The sequence below is a fragment of the Galleria mellonella genome, unplaced genomic scaffold (assembly GCF_026898425.1).
Source record: "Galleria mellonella isolate WM207_F2 unplaced genomic scaffold, CSIRO_AGI_GalMel_v1 utg424, whole genome shotgun sequence".
NCBI classification, from domain to species: Eukaryota; Metazoa; Arthropoda; class Insecta; order Lepidoptera; family Pyralidae; genus Galleria; species Galleria mellonella.
In genome coordinates, this window is record NW_026442097.1 from 1951257 (window position 1) to 1973566 (window position 22310).

General features: G+C 35.7%; 3 protein-coding genes and 1 long non-coding RNA gene across 5 annotated transcripts in view; 1 reads left to right on the forward strand and 3 right to left on the reverse strand.

The window, feature by feature from the left end:
• Positions 1-205: 205 nt before the first annotated feature.
• Positions 206-22310, forward strand: part of LOC113519494 (ITG-like peptide) — a 68007-nt gene continuing 45902 nt past the window's right edge. For both annotated transcript variants that reach the window (XM_052898297.1, XM_026904609.3), the window contains exons 1-2: positions 206-321; positions 7871-8018. In XM_052898297.1, the coding sequence (XP_052754257.1) occupies positions 314-321; positions 7871-8018 (156 nt within the window). In that variant the 5' untranslated portion in view covers positions 206-313. The remainder of the gene's footprint in view (positions 322-7870; positions 8019-22310) is intronic.
• Positions 8411-10956, reverse strand: LOC116413771 (kunitz-type serine protease inhibitor LmKTT-1c-like). The gene is made up of 3 exons (XM_052898304.1): positions 10801-10956; positions 9385-9436; positions 8411-8806 (listed from the first exon to the last, which is right to left on the reverse strand). The coding sequence occupies exons 1-3, from the start codon at positions 10886-10888 to the stop codon at positions 8695-8697; spliced, it is 252 nt and encodes an 83-aa protein (XP_052754264.1). The 5' UTR covers positions 10889-10956; the 3' UTR covers positions 8411-8694.
• LOC116413762 (uncharacterized) lies at positions 13669-16736 on the reverse strand. Its single transcript, XR_004224237.2, has 3 exons — positions 16590-16736; positions 15353-15379; positions 13669-13920 (listed from the first exon to the last, which is right to left on the reverse strand). It is a non-coding gene; the product is annotated as an uncharacterized LOC116413762 (long non-coding RNA).
• On the reverse strand, positions 19237-21110 carry LOC116413752 (trypsin inhibitor-like). The gene is made up of 3 exons (XM_031914467.2): positions 20961-21110; positions 20190-20247; positions 19237-19518 (listed from the first exon to the last, which is right to left on the reverse strand). Exons 1-3 carry the CDS (start codon positions 21031-21033, stop codon positions 19407-19409), a joined length of 243 nt encoding a protein of 80 aa, XP_031770327.2. The 5' UTR covers positions 21034-21110; the 3' UTR covers positions 19237-19406.

Genomic DNA, 22310 nt, shown 5'->3' on the forward strand with positions numbered 1-22310 from the left:
ATTAATTTTTAATTAATTATAATAAATTTTTAATTGACTATTAAAACCCGTAATTATTACATTAAAATATAATGGGTGCTTACGAAATTTTTAATTTAATATTAAAATCAGGATAACAAGCAAAATAACGGCTGCCTGTATCGCATATTAAGTGTTTGTTTCAAGTCAGGTTTTAGTAATGTAAACCGAGCTTAATTCGCTGTAACCGCCACTCCAGTGTGCACACATCCTTAGACCCATGCATGCGCACTAAGAGCTTGAATATAGATCGAAAACCAAGCAGTATATCTCTGACTGCCGGACGGACAGCACCATGCATCGGTGAGTATTCCATATATATAATACTAGCAACAGGCCCCGGTTTCGTACGGTTATTTTGAATATAAAATCCAGCCCATGTTTAAATTTTTTTTAAATCGGTTAAGCGTTTTTTAAGTTTTGAGCTTTACATACAAAAAATATTTCTTCTTTACAAAATTAGCTTAGATGAATACCTTGGAGGTTTATAAAAGAGAGTTTTTAATATAAATGTTTTAGAATAGATCTATTTTTAAATTTAGAACGAAAGTTTTTTAAATTACACTCGGTCTAGTTCAGTTTTATTTTTTATTTAGAACTAGAGAGATTCGAATTGTAAATGACACAGTTTTTATCCAGCCAGCTTTAACTAGATACAAATTGCTTAATTAAAAAAGTATAGATTAAAAAGAAATTAAGCAAATTGACATTTATATTAATTTAAAACTAAATTTTTAGAGTTTTAAATAATGAACAGAATAGATACGATTTCATGTGTACGTAGATCACATAACCTTTTTCATTTGACTTTAAAAAAAAAGGTTTTCAATTATTGAAATTCAGGTTTTTTCTCAACTAGGGGTGTCCAAAAGTGATTTGTTTGGGTACCTCTATCCCACTCTAGTTTCTGCCGTGAAGCAGCTGTGTTCAAATGACTGTTTTACGGTTTGAAGGGTAGGATATAGTAGTAGAATTATAAGATACAAAGACATCTTTGTATTCAGGAATGGCGACTCAAGAGAGGGAGATATTGTACAAAAGTCGATTGCTTGGGTACCTCTGTCCCATTCGTGTTTCAACCGTGAAGCAGTTGTTTGCATGACTGTGTTTCGGTCTGAAGGGTGGGATATGGCGTGAATTTACTGGGTACAGAGGAATAACACCTGAGTCCTCAGGAATAGCAACGCATGGGGGGTATCATGGGCGAAACAGTATACTCTGTTATGTCCACGGTACTGCTCATGTCTATAGGCGACGGTTACCACTTTCCATCAGGTGGGTCGTCAGCTTGTTAGCCATTCTAAGTTGTATAAAAAGAAGATACCATGTAATAGTTACTTTTGTGTCGTACACGGTACTGTTATGTCTATAGGCGACTTACCACTTACCATCAGGTGGGCCGTCAGCTTGTTTGCCATTTTATGTTGTAAAAAAAAATATTGTGGACTGCCATTTATGTGATTAATACTTAGATTGTATAGTTTTTAGTTGTCGTGGATTCCTAATAGGTCCTTGTTAATCTCTGGTACTCAGTATAGATCATGTTACGTGTTACGTTTTTAGTTACGTGTTACGTTGTTAGTTACGTGTTACGTTGTTTGTTACGTGTTAACCGTTTGGGATTTTTTAAAAGAGTATAAATGAAATGGTACCCCGCCTGTGCTATCGGTATACGCTGGCGGGGCACCAGTGAGGGATGATAGGCGATGATGAAAGCCAGTCTAATAGCCCATTGTGATGAATTCACCAGGATTTAACCACTATGCTTTCCGCATAAAGGTTGACTTGATTGGGTATATAGATAGCAATGGGGCCGCTAGTCCCTGCCACTAACAATCCCTGCCCCTATCTGCGTTAGCCCCTCGGTATGGGATTTAGACCGTATTTCAAGATTTGTGGCAAAACTAACTTGTTTATCTTAATACAAGATCGCGGTAAATCCGGGCAGGGCTGTTGATAAAGATATATCCGGATAGAGTTAAAGGAACTTTTGTGAGAACAGCTCTCACCCGACTGGGGAAGAAGTGTGGGTAATGTGTTTAAGCGAGGTTCTCGATTCGGCTGAATTTTTCAACTTACTTCGAAATAGAGATTTTTTTTTAAATGGCCAATTCTAACCCTATCACGTGTTAACGCAATTGGAGTAGAAAGACCTTTATGAAATTTTGAATACCCCTTTTGAACCCCTTAGTAAAGCAAATATAAATACTTTTTCAAGTATTTCCATTGCGTTATAGATAGATAGATATATCATTTATTTGTTTGTTACTAATCACACACAACATATTCATAAGAATAGATAATACATACATACATACGTTACAACAATGTAGGAAATTATTCCAAATTTCAAGTTGATAGGCGGATGGACAGACAAAGTCGCACCATAAGGGTTCCTTTGTACACTTTTAGTACGGAACCCTAAAAAGAAAAAGGTTCTCAATTAGGCTGTATTTTGTTTTAATGTTTGTTACCTTGAAACGTTATTTATAAACCGATTTGAAAAATTCTCTTTTTATCTGAAAGGATTCCTTTCCCGTGGATGTGGTAAGAGGCGACTAAGGGAGGGCGAGGGACGGGCAGCAGCTTTTTTTTTTCCCTCTTAAAACATCACTAAAGCCTAACTGCTGTTGCTAGGGGGGAAAGGGATTGTTAGTGATGGAGCCAAATAGCCCCAAATAAAAAATATCAGATCGACCTCCACGTGGTTCTCCCTGGAAACCATCGTGGTTAATTCTAGTTGAATTCGTCAAAATGGGCTTATTTACCTGCTTTAATCCTCATCTGTCATCTCTCACTGGTGCCCTGCCAGTGTATACAGATAGCGCAGGTGTGGTTGCTATACCCTCATCACCCATTAAAAAAAACTGTGGTTGCTAATCCGCAATCCTCAAGCGGAAGACTTATGTTCAGCAGTGGACAGTGTTTTTTAATGGATGATAATGGAATGGTAATCCCGCCTGCGCTATCAGTATACGCTGGCTTGGGGGAAAGGGATTGTTAGTAATGGAGATTGAGAATCCCATTGCTAGCAATATACCCAACCAGGTCGACCTCCTCGCGGTTCCCCCTGGAAACTATCATGGTTTATTCCTGATGAATTCATCATGATGGGATGACTGGCCTGTTTTCATTCTCATCAATCACCCTTCACTGGTGCTCCGCCAGCGTATCCCGTTAGCGCAGGCGGGGTTACCATTCCATTTTCACCCATAAAAAAAGAAAAGTATACGTTGGCGGGGCACCAGTGAGGGATGAAAGATGAGGATGAAGAAGGTCAGTTAGCCCATCGTGACGAATTCAACAAGAATTATTCACGATAGTATCAGGTATAATATAATATATAATAGGTCAGTGGATCCATTGTGAAGAATTTTACAGGAGTTAACCGTAATGGTTTTTAGATGCAACCTCGTGGAAGTCGACCTGAACTTACTGTCTAGTTTGAGGTTAGAATGAAGCATGTCTGTTGGCCCATCGTGATGAATTCATCAAATATATATATATATATATATATATATATATATATATATATATATATATATATATATATATATATATATATATATATATATATATATATATATATATATATATATATATATATATATATATATTAAGTTTATTTAAACAAATGTTTAGATCTTTTATATATCGATTGAGGCAGTACGAAGTCTGTCGGGTCAGCTAGTTATTATTATAATATCTCTCACAAGTGAAGTCGGGATAATTGTCTAGTCTAGCTATGGGTATTTTCGAATGTATCGCCCCCGAAATAATCTGTTCAATAAATCATTCAGTTATGACAAAGATCTGTCTTGTTTGCATTCATTAATTTTACAAATGGCCGCTTTCACGGAATCCAATAATTTATTATAGTCATATTTGACCCGGCCTACGTTGTTTTAACCTATACCGTCAGGGGGGAAGGGATTGTTAATAATGCGGATTGTCAGTCCCATTGCTAACTAACATCTGAGTCCTCAGGAATGGCAATGCATGGGGGGTATCATGGGCGAAACAGTATACTCTGTTATGTCCATGGTACTGCTCATGTCTATAGGCGACGGCTACCACTTTCAACCGGGTAGATCGTCAGCTTGTTCGCCATTCTAAGTTACAAAAAAAATTCAATCGTGGCAAAATCAGTTTGAATCAATTTGATTTAATAACGAAACCACTAAATCGATATTGATAAAATTTCTATGGGACTAACTTGTAAATATATATATATCCTTTCAGATAAAAAAAGAATTATGCAAATCGGTTCACAACTGACGGAGTTATGACGTGACAAACATACAAAAAATAATACAACCGCATTGAGTACCTCCATCTTTTTAAAGTTGAAATTCCATCAACATCACTAAAGTGAAGACGTTGCGCATAATTTTAGCAACTTTTTGAAATTATATACTATTATTTTTCCTACTTACTACTAAGAGCTTTTAAATTAATTAGTAAGCTTTCAAAAGTTGGTACAACGAGAGCACTCTTTCAAACAAATATGCTTTTAATTTTGGTAATGAAAATTAAAGCATAAGTACATAATTATTACATCTATTAATTTTAATTTAAAAGCAAAATAATAACGTAATATGTACTTATAATAACAGTAACTTTATTTTTTTATACAAAATTAGCCTACGGTACAATACGGCGCTATGAGCGCACTTTAGGCAAAGCCTGTCTCGTGGAAGTCAAAGCAAGTAATTTAACAGTAATGGTGCGGCGAATAAGATTAATTTAAATATGTAATATTCAATGTGAGTTGGGATGTGCGTAGGTGTGGGCGTGTCCGTGTGCGTGCGTGCGTGTATGCGTGTGTACGTGCGTACGTATCTCTCTCTCTCTCTCTCTGTGTGTGTGTGTGTGTAAGGGTGTGTGCGTGTATGTGTGTGCGTAAGCAAGTAATTTAAATGTTAAATGTTGGTTAAAATTATTGTAAAAGGTTTATAAGTTCTGTTTCTGTTCTTTATTTGTTCTTAGGACGACAAAGCTCCTCTGAAATTGCATTGTGTGACCATTCAGGTTCTAGGTGAGGATGGATTCAATCTTCTTTTTTCTTCTGTCAATGGCGAGCAGTCTAGGAAAAGAGACATTTCTCTTTACGTAGACATTTTTCTTTAGTCTTATTAGTTCACAGCTAAAATTACTAAAGCTGGCAAACAATGGCAAACAAGCTGACGGCCCACCTGATGGAAAGCAGTAACCGTCGCCTATAGACATGAACAGTACCCTGAACAGAGTGTACTGTTTCGCCCATGATACCCCCATGCGTTGCCATTCCTGAGGTCTCACATGTTATTCCTCTGTACCCAGTAAATTCATGCCATATCCCACCATTCAAACCGAAACACAGCCATGCAAACACAACTGCTTCACGGTTGAAACACGAATGGGACAGAGGTAGCCAAGCAATCGACTTTTGTACAAAGTCTCCCTCTGGTAAACCTTTTTACATGATTCTAAACCAATTTACATGATTCCTTTTACAATCGATATTCGAAGCTAAAATTTTTTTCCGTCAAGAAATTCCGCTAATTGCGTTACGAAACTCACTTGCAGGATTGAAGCCATTAAATTCAAATTGTTAAAAAAGTATCATGGAACTTCACAATTTAATTTGAACGATTCATCGCAGTGGGATGGAGGTTTAATTTGATTTTATTTAATTTATATTTGTAGGCTTTCGGTAGAAATTACTACGACCTCGTACTTTTATATTTTAACTCACTTTTAACTTGTTTCAACCGTGAACCAGTTGTGTTTCCATGGCTGTGTTTCGGTTTGAAGGGTGGGATATGGTAGTGAATTTACAGGGTACAGAGGAATAACACCTGAGTCCTTAGAAATAGCAACGTATAGGGTGTATCATGGGCGAAACAGTACACTCTGTCCATGGTACTGTTCATGTCTATAGGCGACGGTTACCACTTTCTATCAGGTGGGCCGTCAGCTTGTTTGCCATTCTAAGTTGCATAAAAAAATACTTTTATATTATATAAAACCTCGGCTTTAATACGGTTATATGTTCCTCTCGTTTACATAAAACATATATATGTTCTTTACCGTTCCACAAACACGTTTAATAAACAATTTCATGAATTAGATCTCTTTTATAAACCCCTTTATGTTTTGAAAAGTTAATTAACTCAAATACTTGTGCGTTTAAATTAAATCGACATTTCTCTTTTTTCAGCTTTGATACTTATATGTATTAATGCTTTGGATTTGTTATTACTAGTGGTCGCCCCGTGGTCGAAATTCGACCATAACATATATAGTAATAAATTAATTTATTATGGTTATGTTTGACATTCAGTGAGACTATAGACAAGTAATATTAAAGGTAAACGATATTAATCTATTCTCAATTTGACCACTGACTTTAACAATAAACAAAAGTGTATAGTGTGTATGTGTCAAATACGTAGGTATTGTGTGTATTTTTTTTTATTAATTTAATGTATTTTTTATATACATACATACATACATATCTGTCACGCCTGTCTCCCATTACGGTAGGCAGAAACAATGGAACGCCAAATGCTTCGATTCAAACAAACCTCTTTCGCTCCTTCCACATTCATCAATCTTTTCATACATTCTCGCCGGTTACGGGTACTTTTACTTTGGCCCTTCTTCTTTTCTTATTTTTTATATAAATCGTTCGATATATAAACTAAAAGTGTGCCAAATTTCATACTCCTCCGTCCATATAGAAAATGTTATACGGTCGTATAATCCTACCAGACTCAGATACCAGAGGGAGACTTTGTACAAAAGTCGATTGTTTGGGAACCTCTGTCCCATTCGTGTTTCAACCGTAAAGCAGCTGTGTTTGCATGACTGTGTTTCGGTTTAAAGGGTGGGATATGGTGTGAATTTACTGGGTACAGAGGAATAACACCTGAGTCCTTAGGAATGCCAACGCATGGGGGTATCATGGGCGAAACAGTATACTCTGTTATGTCCATGGTACTGCTCATGTCTATAGGCGACGGTTACCACTTCCAATCAGGTGGGCCGTCAGCTTGTTTGCCATTCTAAGTTGTATAAAAAAAAAGATAAAACTTGCTTGCATACTTTCTACATAAACTGTGTCGAATATATAAAATAGTAATGTAAATGAACAAAAATTTTACATACACATTTTCTAGTCTGCTATGAATTGAGAACAAGAAATAGCAACTGATGGTGTATCTTTCGTCCTCTTTTTACTAATTATATTTGCATAAGAAGAAAGGAGGCAACTATATGATATATAGTTTTTATTTTATCATTTCTTCTATGTAATTCCTTGTTCTTAGCCTATATCATTCTACATCCCATATAGTACGTATATAACAAATTTCATAGATAGATACTCTTTATTGTTTCCTCCAAAAGACTACATAAGTAAATTATAATACTTCATAGCGATTAGTTTTTTTTTATAGGTGATAATGGAATAGTAACCCCATCCGCGCTATCGGTATACACCGGCGGGGCACCAGTGAATGATGATAGATGAAGATGAAACAGGTCAGTTGGCCCATCGTGACGAATTCAACGAGAATTGTTCACGATAGTTTCCAGGGGGAACCGCGTGGAGGTTGACCTGATAGGGGATATTGCTAGCAATGGGGTTGTCAAACTCAATTACTAACAATCCCTTTTCCCCCCATAGTGATTGGTTAAGCCGTTAAGGCGCTATAAGGTAACAAACAAACTCACATTCACATTTATAATATTAGTAAGGACGTATCTTACTAAGGCTGGATTGATGATGATGATGATGAGATGATGATGATGATGTACAATAACTTGAAGACGTATTTATTTATTCAACTGTAAATTTTGTCCGTAGCACCACCATGGCTGTCAACGCGTTCCTGGTGCTGAGCTGTGTGGCCACTGCCCACGCGTGGGGTGGCCTATTCAACCGGTTCAGCTCCGATATGCTGGCTAATTTGGGCTACGGGAGGGGCCCGTATCGCCACTATGCGTATGGACAGGTAAGTTTAAATCTTATATTTATTTTACGCCGTGTGGTTCCGGCATAGAATGGACCACCTTTTCCTTTCCAGTGGGTGTCGTAAGAGACGGTTAAGGGAGGAAGAGGGAAGGGTAGCAGCGTCCCTTGCCCTCCTTAGTCTCCTCTTATGACACCCACGGGAAAGGAAGAGGTGACCCATTCTATGCCGGGACCATACGGCGGTTTGCCTTCTATTAGGCTTATTTGTACACTTAATATCTTTTTTTTTTTAAATATCTTTCATGTACAGATGTCGTGTACTTACAATTTTATTGTATTGTATACAATTGCAAACAAAAAGATTACAATTGTGAAAAATCTAAATTAATTAATTAAAAATCTAAATTCTTTTTGATTTTGTCACAATTAAAGTCGGTTTTTTTGTGGGATACAATATTATACTAAAATTTATATTATTGGCACACATTATACAATTATCTAAAGTATAAGAAAAGAAGGATAAGGCAAGAGGTAAAAGATAAGAGAAGAAAAGAGAAGAGAATGCGGTTTTATTTCACATTTCACACACAATTCGCTTGCAAAAAATATTAAGTAAGCTATGAATCAGTTTTTTTTTTACGTTTGAAATTATATCGAATATTAATACAGGATGAAACAAGAAGAGGTTGAAACAGGGAAAGGTTGAAACAGGGATGTCAGTAAATACAAAATCTGTGGCAAGCGGAACGGGTACTGAAATTGTTTGCATTTCCTCCATTTCCTTTGTACGTGAACGGGATGCAGCCTCTTGAACCGATAAAGCCATAACTATAATAAATAAAAAAATAAAAATTAAAACAGAAAGGGAGATTGTATATAAAAGTTTTATGTAAGACTATCGTACTTACTGTATTGTGTTTATTTATTTATCTATTTAACTCTTTATTGCACCATAAACAAATACAATGACAAGTGAATAATTCAAGTGAAATACAGATTTAAATATACACATAAAGGTACAAAAGGCGGTCTTATCGCTAGGGCAATATCTTACAGACAACCTTTGGTTTTTTTTTTTTTATACAACTTAGAATGGCAAACAAGCTGACGGCCCACCTGATAGAAAGTGGTATCCGTCGCCTAAGAAGCAGTACCATGGACATGTTTGTTTGAATGATACCCATTTGCGCTGCCATTTGAGGACTCAGGTATGTATTCCTCTGTAAGTTGTTAAACATATCCCACCTTTCAAATCGAAACACAGCCATGCAAACACAACTGCTTCACGGTTGAAACACGAATGGGACAGAGGTACCCAAGCAATCGACTTTTGTACAAAGTCTCCCTCTGGATTATATAAAGATAGGTGTATGTCACACATAGCAGACGTATTTTAATAGTTTTACCGTGTGATAGACTCTGAGCCCGAACCAACGTCTAATCGCAGATTGCATATATCTGTGAAAAGAAAAAAAGAATTAAAATTCCTTCTTTATAGTTTTTTTAATGGATAAAAATGAAATGGTAACCCCACCTGCGCTATCGGTACACGCTGGCGGGACACCAGTGGGGGATGATAGGTGAGGATGAAAGCAGATCAGTTAGCCCATTGTGATGAATTTAAGAATTAATCACATTGGTTTCCACGTGGCTGGGAACCACGTGGAGGTTGACCTGATAAGGTATGTTGCTAGCAATAGAGCTGTTAGACCCCCTACTAACAATCCCTTCCCCCACTTTTTTTATTTGAGACCAATCTGAAAGTATATCCTTTCAGGTAAAAAAAAAATTCAAGTCGAGTTGTAAATGTAGGAGTTATGAGATTATATATATATAAGAACGCATGGGGGTATTTTTTTTAATGGCTGAAAATGGAATGGTAACCCCGCCCATGCTATCTGTATACACCGACGAGGCACCAGTGGAAGATGATAGGTGAGAATGAATGCAGGTCAGTTGGCTCGCCATGATGAATTAAACATGATGATTTCCGCACGGATGGAACCGCGTGGAGGTCGTGAGAGGATATATTGCTAGCAATGGGGCTATTAGAACTTATTACTAACAACCCTTTCCACCCATGGGAGGTATCATGGACGAAACAGTATACTCTGTTATGTCCATGGTACTGCTCATGTCTATAGGCGACGGTTACCACTTTCCATCAGGTGGATCGTCAGCTTGTTTGTCATTCTAAGTTGCAATAAATGTAATTAATTTAATTATGTCTAGTTTATTTAAAAATTGTACACCGCTCTACCCGCTGACATTGACGCTCCTTTCCACTTTGCGTGTTGCTGGAAGAGAACTCTGTTAGAGTTAAGCTCGCCTTTGTACATTTGATTACCACTGTCATATTCTTATAACTGGTGTGTACAATGAAGAATTAAATATCAGTATAGAATATCAGTGTTTTGCTCTTTTAAGGGCAAAGCAATAGAGTTGTGGCCATTTTGTGTTACTGTGGCACACACATGAAGGAAGGGAAAGAAAGGATAGATAGATAGATAGATACTCTTTATTGTTTCCTCCAAAAGATTACAATAGTAAACTTATTATAAATATAAAGAATTACAAGAAATAATAACAATGAGAAAACAATGGGCGACCTTATCGCTAAGAGCGATCTCTTCCAGGAGATTGTTAGTTTATATATTTTGTTTTTTTTATTTGTGCTTTTTTATTTTCATTCTTTTATCTCTTTTACTGTGTATTATGTGTATGTTTTTTTATTTTAATTTGTGTGCTGTAAGTAATGTAAATAAATTATCTATCCATCTAAATGAATAAACAAATAAAAATAAAAAATGAAACAATCTCACCAGGTTCGTCATCGTCCTCGTCGTCGTCGTCGTCGCATGCCGTTGCATGTAAGAATAAGAACGCCATAAGTACAATTATCTTGTACATCCTGTATGAACGTGTTCGACTGACTTGTATCGATTGAGAGTAAGCGCTCGTACTGTATTAGCAATATGACAGCGGGTTTCCTATTTTATATCGACTGATAATAGTTTATAGCCACGTTTTTAGACTTTTATTTGCATTTTTACATTACTTTTTTTATGTACAAATACACATGTAGTTAATACCTACGACTTTGTTCGCCTGTTACTATTATTTTTCATAAAAAATCTAAATATCACTATTTTGTTTTTTTTTTATGAAAAATAATGGTAACTCCGCCTGCGCTATCGGTATATGTTGGCGGGGCACCAGTGAGAGATGATAGGTGAAGATGTAAGCAGGTCACTTGGCCCATCTTGACCACTTCATCAATAATTAAATACGATGGTTTCCACCGCGTGAAAGTGGACCTGTTAACCCTTCTAGTATGTAAAATACTGGTGGAAATTTCCATCATAACATTGAATGCCCAAAAATTATATATAAGAACAAGTTCACTTCAAGTTGATCGTGTCTGGATACCTTTTTAATGTCCATTGCAGAAAAAAAAATCATAACTGTCAATTTTATTTTTTTAACCACTTTTCTTTTAGTTTTGGACATGAATTATATTACTTTGATTTAATTCACCAATAAAAAAAAAATCATGCAAACCATGATAGTTTCTAGAGAGAACAGCTGACCTGGTTGGGTATATTGCTAGCAATGGGATTCTCAGTCTCCATTACTAACAATCCCTTCCCCCAGCAAAGAAGTGTTAAGGTATATTGCCAGTATATTGCTATATTGCTAATGGGGCTGTTTTTTTAATAGATAATAGTGGTAACCCCGTCTGCGCTACTGGATATGTTGTAAACCAAATTTAGATTTTTTTTCTGAAAGGAATGTAAACCGCATCCAATTTCGTGTAGTAACTTTTACATGATCTAAGAAAAAACATATAGACAGAAAGGAAGACAAATTTTCAAAAAAATATTGTTTTAGTTTCTGTTGGGTACTCTTATTAAGATCGTTATTTTTATAATTTTTTTAATTATCTCCCATGTACAAACACCGCCCAGTTACAATTTCATTATACTAGCAAGACACGTGTAGCTGTTTGAGTAGTAAACGTATAAATATTATTAAAAAAATAGTGACCTTTTTTTAAAACTTTTTATATACTTTTTATTGTTCCCTTTCAAAAAATCATACAAATTATAAAAATTAATAATATGAAAAACAAAATAAAACAATTAATTATTTCTCTCTCTCTTTGTCCACTTCATCACTGGACATGAAGATCGTGTCCTTGAAAGGTGTCTGTTGCCTCTCTTATGGTATTTCTCCATTTCGCACGGTCTTCAAGCTCTCGCAGGGCAGCTGCAATTGATAGTCCCGTAACGGCGGTTACTTGGTCCGACTATAGACTAGGTGATCGTCCGCGTGGTCTTTTTCACTCTATCTTGCGTACAACCATTAGCTTGTCCAGATTGTCGGATTGTCGGCGAGCAATATGACCAAAGTATCCGAGAATCCTCTGATAACAGACTGTCGAGAGCCTATCTTTTATTCGGAGTTGCGACAGGATGGATATGTTCATGCGCTTTCCTGCCTAGGGAATTCGCAGCATCCTTCGCCAGCACCATATCTCGAGAGCATCAATCTTTTTCCGCTCCTTTGCTCTTATTGTCCAAGGCTTGACTCTATACAAAAATATCGAGAAAATCAGAGAAAAACACTTAATTACACAAAAGCAAGACAAAGAGCCAACGGTGGGCGGCCTTATCGTTAAATAGCCATCTCTTTCAGGCAACCTTAAAAAGTGAGGATCCTGTATACCTAAACTGGGTTTTACACTTGTGCTATAGGCATCAGTGCTCTCTTGTTTTGTAAGAATGGCGTTATAAACCAAATTTATAACGCCAACCGTCACTAGCATATACATAAATAATTAGCGCTTACATAATATATATATATATATATATATATATATATATATATATATATATATATATATATATATATATATATATATATATATATGTATATGTATATATGTAAGTAAAAATATGTATGGGCATTGAGACATTATCAATCAACAAGTAAAGTTGAGCAAGGAGACATTCCTTTATCTGAGTGCTCGCAGTCAATCACAGGAATTTCCATTCAGTTGCCAAGCGTGGTAACTGAGAAAATAGGCTTATGTTCAGCAGTGGGCATGATATATGGAGGTTGATATAATGATTTTTGTCAGCCGGCGTCAAAAAGGTGGAGATTCTAGTCATTTGTATTTTTTTTTTACGTTTGTTAATTCATAACTCCGTCAGATCTATATAGATATGCAAATTTTTTTTTTATCAGAAAGGATATATTATTATTATTTCAGCCGTTAACTATCCACTGTTGGACATAGTTTTGCCAGTAGTTGCCAGGCTTGGCCGGCGGGTTGGTAACCGCAGTTAGGCTTTTAAAGATGTTTTAGGGGGACGCTGCTGCCTATCCTTCGTCTTCCCTTAGTCTCCTCTTACGACACCCACGGGAAAGGTAGGGGTGGCCTATTGAATGTCGGGGCACACACTTAGAGATTAACCTCATAGAAATTTCAACAAAATTGTTTCATTAATTGAGTTTTTAAATAAAAAAAATGGGGGTTTTCATAATAGAAGCCGGGTTCTTTTGTGGGATACAATCCTGTATTATACTAATATTATTTATAATAATTATTATTTATGCATATTATATAATTATCTAAAGTACAAGTAAAGAAGGATAAGGCAAGAGGTGAAAGATAAGAGAAGAAAAAAGAAGAGAATGCGGTTTTATTTCAAATAATTACACAATTTGATTGTAAAATACATTTAGTAAGTTATGATGCAGCTTTCTTTAATTTCGAAATTACATCGAATATAAGTACAGGATGAAACAAGAAAAGGTTGAAACAGGAATGATAGTAGTCACAGATGAAAGCGTATTGTTCAATCGAAGCGAAAATATTATCATTTCCATCACACCTTCCATCCATGTACGCTACGCAGCCGTTTGCTATAATCTAACTGAAATTGAAAAAAAATTACCATGAGTCAAATTTTAGAGGGAGATTGTTTATAAAATATTCATACAAGACTATCATGTTTATTAAGTTGTATTTCATCAGTTAAATGTGTTTGAATATGAGTGAAAGAAAGTAAAAAAGAGGATAGACTTTTACCTAAAAGAGAGAGAGAGAGAAAGAGAGAGATACTCGTGCTCTGCAGAGATACGAGTACATACATATTATACATACCCTTCAAATAAAAGAAATTTTAAATCAGTGTAAATGACGGAGTTCTGAGGTAACTAATATAAAAAATATATCTGAATATCTATGTATTTTTGAGTGATAAAAACCTAATACACTAGTAAACTAGTAATCCATCCCGGCCTTACATGGGTAGATTTTTTCATACCACTGAGGTGGCAAACAATCGTACGGCCCACCTGATGATGAGCGGTTACCATATCTTATGAACGTCTGCAATACAAAGGGCATTGTGTGTGCATTGCCAGTCCTAAAGGAATCTTTTTATCTCTTTTTTGAAGAACCCTGTATTATAGATAGAATTGGTCTCTGTGTTGTAAATAGAATTTGCGAAAATTATTATGTAGTATATGTTACTCGCTGATATATGCTTTTTATGGGTGTAAGAAATTTTAAAATCGGTTGAGTTTATACATTCGAAAAAAGTAATTAAATCGTTCCTCTTTATAATATCAGGATAAGTAAATGTCGTACGTCGGTATACGCTGGCGAGGCACCAGTGAGGGATGATAAGTGAGGATGAAAGCAGGTCAGCAGGTCATAACCATTGTGATGAATTTTAGAATTAATCCCGATAGTTTTCAGGGGGAGCCACTTAGAGGTCAACCTGATAAGGTACATTGCTAGCAGTAGGGCTGTTAGACCCTCACTAACAATCTTTTACCACACTTTTTTATCGCTACTCTATAAAGGACTGTCGCTAATGGTAGACTGCATGTGCCGTCTGTAAAGGGAAATACCCATAAAACCTCGACTGTATGGGTTTAGCAAATAAGGATCCTTCTACAAAAATTAACCTCTATCCCACTCGTGTTTCTGTTGTAAAGCAGTTGTGCTCGAATGGCTATGTTCTGGTTTGAAGGGAGAAATTTGGCAATCGATACCAATGACACAAAGGCATAACACCTCCATTAGTATTATTATATATACTTTTATACCGGCCTCCATAGACCACCACAAAAATAATAACCAATGTGGGGATACTATTTCTTTCATTCTTTGTTCTGTCATATCCTTGGCACTGTTTCTGTCTATAGGCAATGATTGCCATTTTTCATACGGTGCTTATTTTGTTTTGACATATTCTAAGGTTTTATCAACAGACTTCAAAAAGAAATAAAGTAAGTTAATTTGATGTAGGTTAAATTTTAACTTATCTAATAGGATACGTTAAAAAACAAACTCACCAATATTCTTAATTGCTTCGAGTAGCGCTACATGTAAGAATAAGAACGCCATAAGTACAATTAACTTGTACATCCTGTATGATTGATGATTTGTATCGATTGAGTATGACAGTATGACAGCGGGTTTCCTATTTTATATCGACTGATAATAGTTTATAGCCACGTTTTTAGATTTATATTTGCGTTTTTACATTACTTTTTTATGTACAAATACACATTTAGTCAATACCCGCGACTTTGTTCGACTGTCAGTGATATTTAGATTTTTTGTCAAAAATAATGGTAACCCCACATGCGCTGTTGGTATACAATGGCGGGGTACCAGTGATAGATGACTAATGAGGTTGAAATCAGGTCAGTTCAATTCAATTCAATTTATTTTATTCGTTACAATATTGCATTGTGTTGAATATTTTTGCAAGTGACAAGAAGATATCGTAAAATATAACAAACAAAAAAAAATATGAAGCAACAAAATAACCAATAATAATTGTCAAAAAATAACATTACAATTAATTTAAAAGTCATCAGTAAGGCATAAAATAATGAAAGAGTATTTTAAAATTCATCAATTGAGTAGATGCACCTTTCCAACAAAAGAGTACAAAGTTTTATTTTCAAAATTCTCCAATCTTTAATAGTTTTTAATGCAGTGGGTAATTTATTATACAATTTAATCGTTACAGTTAGCCCATCCTGACGAATTCAACTAGAATTAGCCACGATGGTTTCCAGGGGGATCCACGTGGAGGTCGACCTGACAGGGTATATTGCTAGTAATGGGGCTATTTGACCTCATTATTAACAATCCCTTTCCCCCCCGACTTTATGGGTTTAGCAAATAAGGATCCTTGTACAAAAATTAACCTCTATCCCACTCGTGTTTCTGTTGTAAAGCAGTTGTGCTCGAATGGCTACGTTCTGGTTTGAAGGGAGAAATTTGGCAATCAATACCATTAATACCAGTATTATTATATAACTTTTATACCGGCCTCCAAAGACCACCACAAAAATAATAACCAATGAGGGGATACCATTTCTTTCATACTCTGTTCTGTCATATCCTTGGTACTGTTTCTGTCTATAGGCAATGACAGCGATTTTCCATATGGTGCTTATTTTGTTCTGACATATTCTAAGATTTTATCAACAGACTTCAAAAATAAATAAAGTAAGTTAATTTGATGTAAGTTAAATTTTAACTTATCTAATAGGATACGTTAAAAAACAAACTCACGATTTTCCTTAATTGCGTCGAGTATCAATATATATAAGAATAAGAACGCCGTAAGTACAATTAACTTGTACATCCTGTATGAACGTGTTCGACTGACTTGTATCGATTGAGAGTAAGCGCTCGTACTGTATTAGCAATATGACAGCGGGTTTCCTATTTTATATCGACTGATAATAGTTTATAGCCACGTTTTCACACTTTTATTTGCATTTTTACATTACTTTTTTATATACAAATACACATGTAGTTAATACCCGCGACTTTGTTCGTCGGTAGTTAGGAATGTCGAATAATTTATAGATTTTAACGTCATCTACATAATTATGGTAAAATTTAACAAAAAACTTGAATTAATATCGTTTACAAACTTAATAAACAGTATGGCCCTAGAATTGATCCTTGCGGTATTCCTATATATATAAATTATCAGACTCATAACTCACTATTTACAGAAACTTAATTATACAAAAGCAAGACAAAGAGGCAACGGTGGGCGGCCTTATCGCTAAATAGCCATCTTTTCCAGGCAACCTTAAAAAGAGAGGAGTTACATGAACCCAAACTGGCTTTTACACCTGTACTATAGGTTTCAGTGCTCCCTTGATTTGTAAGACCAAATTTTGACACCAACCGTCACTAGCATAAACATAATTAATTAGCACTTACATATTTATTTATGTTTTATTTATTTACTCTTTATTGACCACATTACAAAAAAAAATGTCTGGTACAAAAGGCAGACATAATAGTATATAGCATTCTCTCCCAGTCAACTACATATTAGTACATTTAAAACTAAGAATTTATACGTTGTGTGTGTGTGTGTGTGTGCGTGTGTGTGTGTGTGTGCATATATTTGCAGTTATAAAAGCTTAATCGTAATACGTTAATCTTTTTTTGTTAATTTTGTTGTCAATTGTCTCATCATCATATTCGCTGTCCACTGTCCACTGCTGAACATAAGTCTCCCCCTCTTGAGGAGTTTTGTCAGTAGTTACCACGCCTGACAGGCGGATTGGCAATCGCAGTTAGGCTTTGGAGATAGAGAGAAAGACTCGTCCTCCCTTAGTCGCCTCTTACGGCACCCACGCGAAATGAAGGAATGGCCTATTTTATGCCGGGACCATACGGCTATAAATTGTCTATATAAGGTAAACTATATTTTCTAGCAGTATCCCAATCCTTGCCATGTAATAAAATCACAATGTTGTCTGCGTAAGCTATAATTTTAGTAAAAGAAAGTGATAGGTCACATAGTTCATTTATGTAAATCAGAATAAGGAGAGGAGACAACATACTTCCCTGAGGGATACCGAAATCTATTTTCTCTTCTATGCTAACATAGTTACTGATTTTAGTGCATTGTGAACGATTAGTAAGATAATCCGTGTACAATTTAAGAGCTAGACCTGGTATCCTTACACGTTCTAGCTTATTTACCAGTAAGGGGATTGAGACGTTATCGAATGCCTTCGATAAATCTAAGAAAACACCCATGCATTTGTTCTTAGCATCAAGTTGATCAACAATAAAGTTGGGCAAGGAGGTATTCCTTTACCTGAGTGCTCGCAGCCAATCAATTCATCTGTCAAGCGTCAAGTTTATTCGACAATAAAATTGAGCAAAGCGTATTCTGTAGATACAGCTGTTTTGCAAATGCAAAATGCATTATTATTCAATCTTATGACTTATAACACATCTTCTGTACTTTCATAGTTTAATGTAAAAAGCTATTTAAAGAGCTTATGTTTGCAGTTATAGAAACTTAGTTGTTATGTATTGATCTTTTTATTAATATTGCTGTAATTAATAAATATCTGTCCAAGGTAATAAGGGAATCTTTGGATAAAAGGTGTGTCGCATTTTGGGGTTATTAAATAAAAGTTACTACGACGTTTTTCGCAGCGAACATAAATATTTGCAAATTTTTTATCTTATGTAAGCCAAGTACAAGTTTTCAATGATCAATTATCTTACAGTTAGAACTTTATTCTCTTCGTATAGAAGTACAGTAGAATAAGTGTGTGGGCAAAATTATTAGCTTTTAGAATACATCTTTGCGCTCTTTCTAGCATGAGAACGTGTCCCATATGCACTTCCTCAGAAATCGATACAGTACAGAATAAGAGATTGGCATATAGCAAAGTAAATTGTTTTCATTAATTTTGGACTGACGATATTTATATGGTCGAATATTTTTGAACACTACAATTACTCTACGAATTCTAATACGAGGACAAATCAATATGTGGTTTTAAAGAATGATTACTAATAATGTATTTTATTTAATAAGTGAAAATTAAATAGGAATCCCGCCTGCGCTAGTTGTATACGCTGACGGAGTCCAGTGACGGCTGATAGGTGAGGAATTACGTGGAGATCGACCTGACAATGATATATCTTATATATAAAATTCTCGTGTCACGGTGTTTGTTACCAAACTCCTCCGAAACGGCTTTAACCATATTTATGAAATTTTGTGTGCATATTCGGTAGGTCTGAGAATCGGCTAACATCTATTTTTCATACTCCTCAATGATAAGGGTGACCTTCCCCAAAAAAATTTTTTTCCCCAAAAAACATTTAGAATTATCTAAAGTACAAGGAAGGAAGGATAAGGCAAGAGGCGAAAGATAAGAGAAAAAAATAGAAGAGAATGCAGTTTTATTTCAAATTATTACACAGTTTGATTGCAAAAAAAATATTAAGTTAGTTATGATAAAGTTTTTTTTTACTTTTGAAATTACATCGACTTTTGACATTAATACGGGATGAAACAAGAAGAGGTTGAAATAGGAAAAGGTTGAAACAGAAATGTCAGCCGCAGGCGACGATGCATTCGTTGTAAGTATCGAAATTATTAGCGTTCCCGTCACACCCCCCGTACGTGAACTCTACGCAGTCGTGAACTGCTACATCATAGCCGTATCTAAAAAAAAAAAAAAAATAAACAAAGATAAAAAATTAATCTGATTTAAATTCTTTTTTCGAATTGATATCGCGTTTAAATGTTATTTATTTATTTACTTACTTTTGCCCACATTAGAATATGTCTACAGGGCGGACTCAATGCCTGATGACATTCTCTACCAGTCAACCGTTACGATAAACAAAGAGTGTTTGAGTTATTCATTACAAACAAACAAACATTTCCTCTTTGTAATGTTAGTATAGAAAGACACACATCATCATTATCGTTTCAACCGTTAACTGTCCGCTGTTAGGGGGAAAGGGACTGTCAGTAATGGAGACTGAGAATCCCATTGCTAGCAATATACCCAACCAGGTCGACCTCCTTGCGGTTCCCCGGAAAAATGAGAACTATTTGAAGGTTGACCTGATAATCCCATTGCTAGCAATATTTAGCGGTTTATTTATTAGCGGTTTTTCTTGGAAACTATCATGGTTAATTCCTGATGAATTCATCACGATGGGCTAACTGGCCTGTTTTCATTCTCATCTATCACCCTTCACTGGTGCTCCGCCAGCGTATCCCGTTAGCGCAGGCGGGGTTACCATACCATTTTCACCCATTAAAACATTCTATGTCGGGACCATACGATGGATATAATACATATTCGATTTATTTAATAATTTTACCTTTTCAAAACCCCTGGGCACGAACCAGTCCTTAATGGCAGATGACATATACTCGTATCTGTGATCAGAAAAAAAAAAATACTTGACGCATTTGTAGATTGTGTCCTAAATTAGCGTTTAGGTTTCTATATATAATGGATCACGCGAGCAAAGCCGCTGGATATATCTAGTAATGTTATAAAATTGATGTTTGCCATCGCACCGCTCGCCATCGACAGGGAATTTATCCTCACACGCTTGAACCTAAATGGTCACGTACAGTGCGGTTTCAGAGATATTTTCTCCTACAACTGCTCAAGCCATGGAATTTACCGATGTTATCCCTAGAGACTACAGTATGGGGTTCTTCAAAAAAGGTATATTAAGGGTTCTTCAGGGTCGGCAACGCGCACGTGACACCTCTAGTCTTGCAAGCGTCCATAGGCTACAGTGACCGTTTACTATCAGACTTATATATGTATGTATGCTTGCTTGCTACCTTTGTGGTCTATCTATCCTATTTAAGAGCTGCGCTCTTGTCGGTGGAGCTCTTGCCGCTCACTACGATTTGCAGCGAGTCTCTTCACCTCTTGATACGACACGACACCAACTCCTTCCTTGATCTGCCTTGATGTAACTATGTCTCGGTCTCCCTCTCCCCTTCTTCCTTCTATCTTACCTTCTATTATAATGTTCATAAGTTCGTCGTGTCGTATCAAGTGTCCTAACATTTTTCCCCTTCTGTCCTCAATAGTTCTTTGTGGTATAAAAAACGAAATAAAACAATCTCACCATAGCCTCCACAATCGTTGCATGTCGCTGCATGTAAGAATAAGAACGCCATAAGTACAATTAACTTGTACATCCTGTATGAACGTGTTCGACTGATTTGTATCGATTGAGAGTAAGCGCTCGTACTGTATTAGCAGTATGACAGCGGGTTTCCTATTTTATATCGACTGATAATAGTTTATAGCCACGTTTTTAGACTTTTATTTGCATTTTTACATTACTTTTTTATGTACAAATACACATTTAGTTTATACCCGCGACTTTGTTCGCCTGTCAGTGATATTTTGATATTTTTTTGGTAATAATAATAGTAATCCTGTCTGGGTGTTATAGAGGAACGATTAAATAAGTTGGAACGCCTACAGAATTTGTGCATAGATAAATAGATAGATAGATACTCTTTATTGTTTCCTTCAAAAGATTAAAATATTAAACAAAAGTTAAGCTTTGGTGATGTTTTAAGAAGGACGCTACTACTCGTCTCTGGATCATTAAGTTCTTTTAGTAACTTCTTACGATACCCAGAGACCCAGACCCTTTACTAGAGGGAGACTTTGTACAAAAGTCGATTGCTTGGACACCTCTGTCCCATTCGTGTTTCAACCGTGAAGCAATTGTGTTTGCATAGCTGTGTTTCGGTTTGAAGGGTGGGATATGGCGTGAAATTACTGGGTACAGAGGAATAACACCTGAGTCCTCGGGAATGGCAACGCATGGGGGGTATCATGGGCGAAACAATATACTCTTTTATGTCCATGATACTGCACATGTCTATAGGCGACGGTTACCACTTTCCATCAGGTGGACCGTCAGCTTGTTTGCCATTCTAAGTTATATATATAAAAAAAACCCATGTGACGGGGTGGCATATTCCATTCCTAGATTACACGACTTAATATTAGTATTAGTAATTAATTACTGTATCAATTTTGATGAAATTTCTATGAGTACAATCTATAAATATATCCTTTCAGATAAAACAAAAAGTTTTCCAGATAGGTTTACAAATGACCGACTAAAACATTGTTTTGATTTCTGTTAGGTACTTTTGGGATCCTGCCTATCAATTTTTCTCATAATATCTTCTAAGTAGGTACAGTTTGGTTAAAATTTTTTGTTTATATTAATATTTGTAGCTGTTTAAGCGTGATCGAGTCATTATTATATAAAAATCATTAAAAATTATTGACATTCATTAGATATCATTTTTATTTTACAACGAAGAAAAATTTTTTATTATTAACCGGAAAAAATAAAAAATATATAAAAAAATAACATTACAAATGTTTATGTTTGTATTTAATGACTTAACTATTATTTCTAGCTCACGTTTGTGGCTACATGTACATG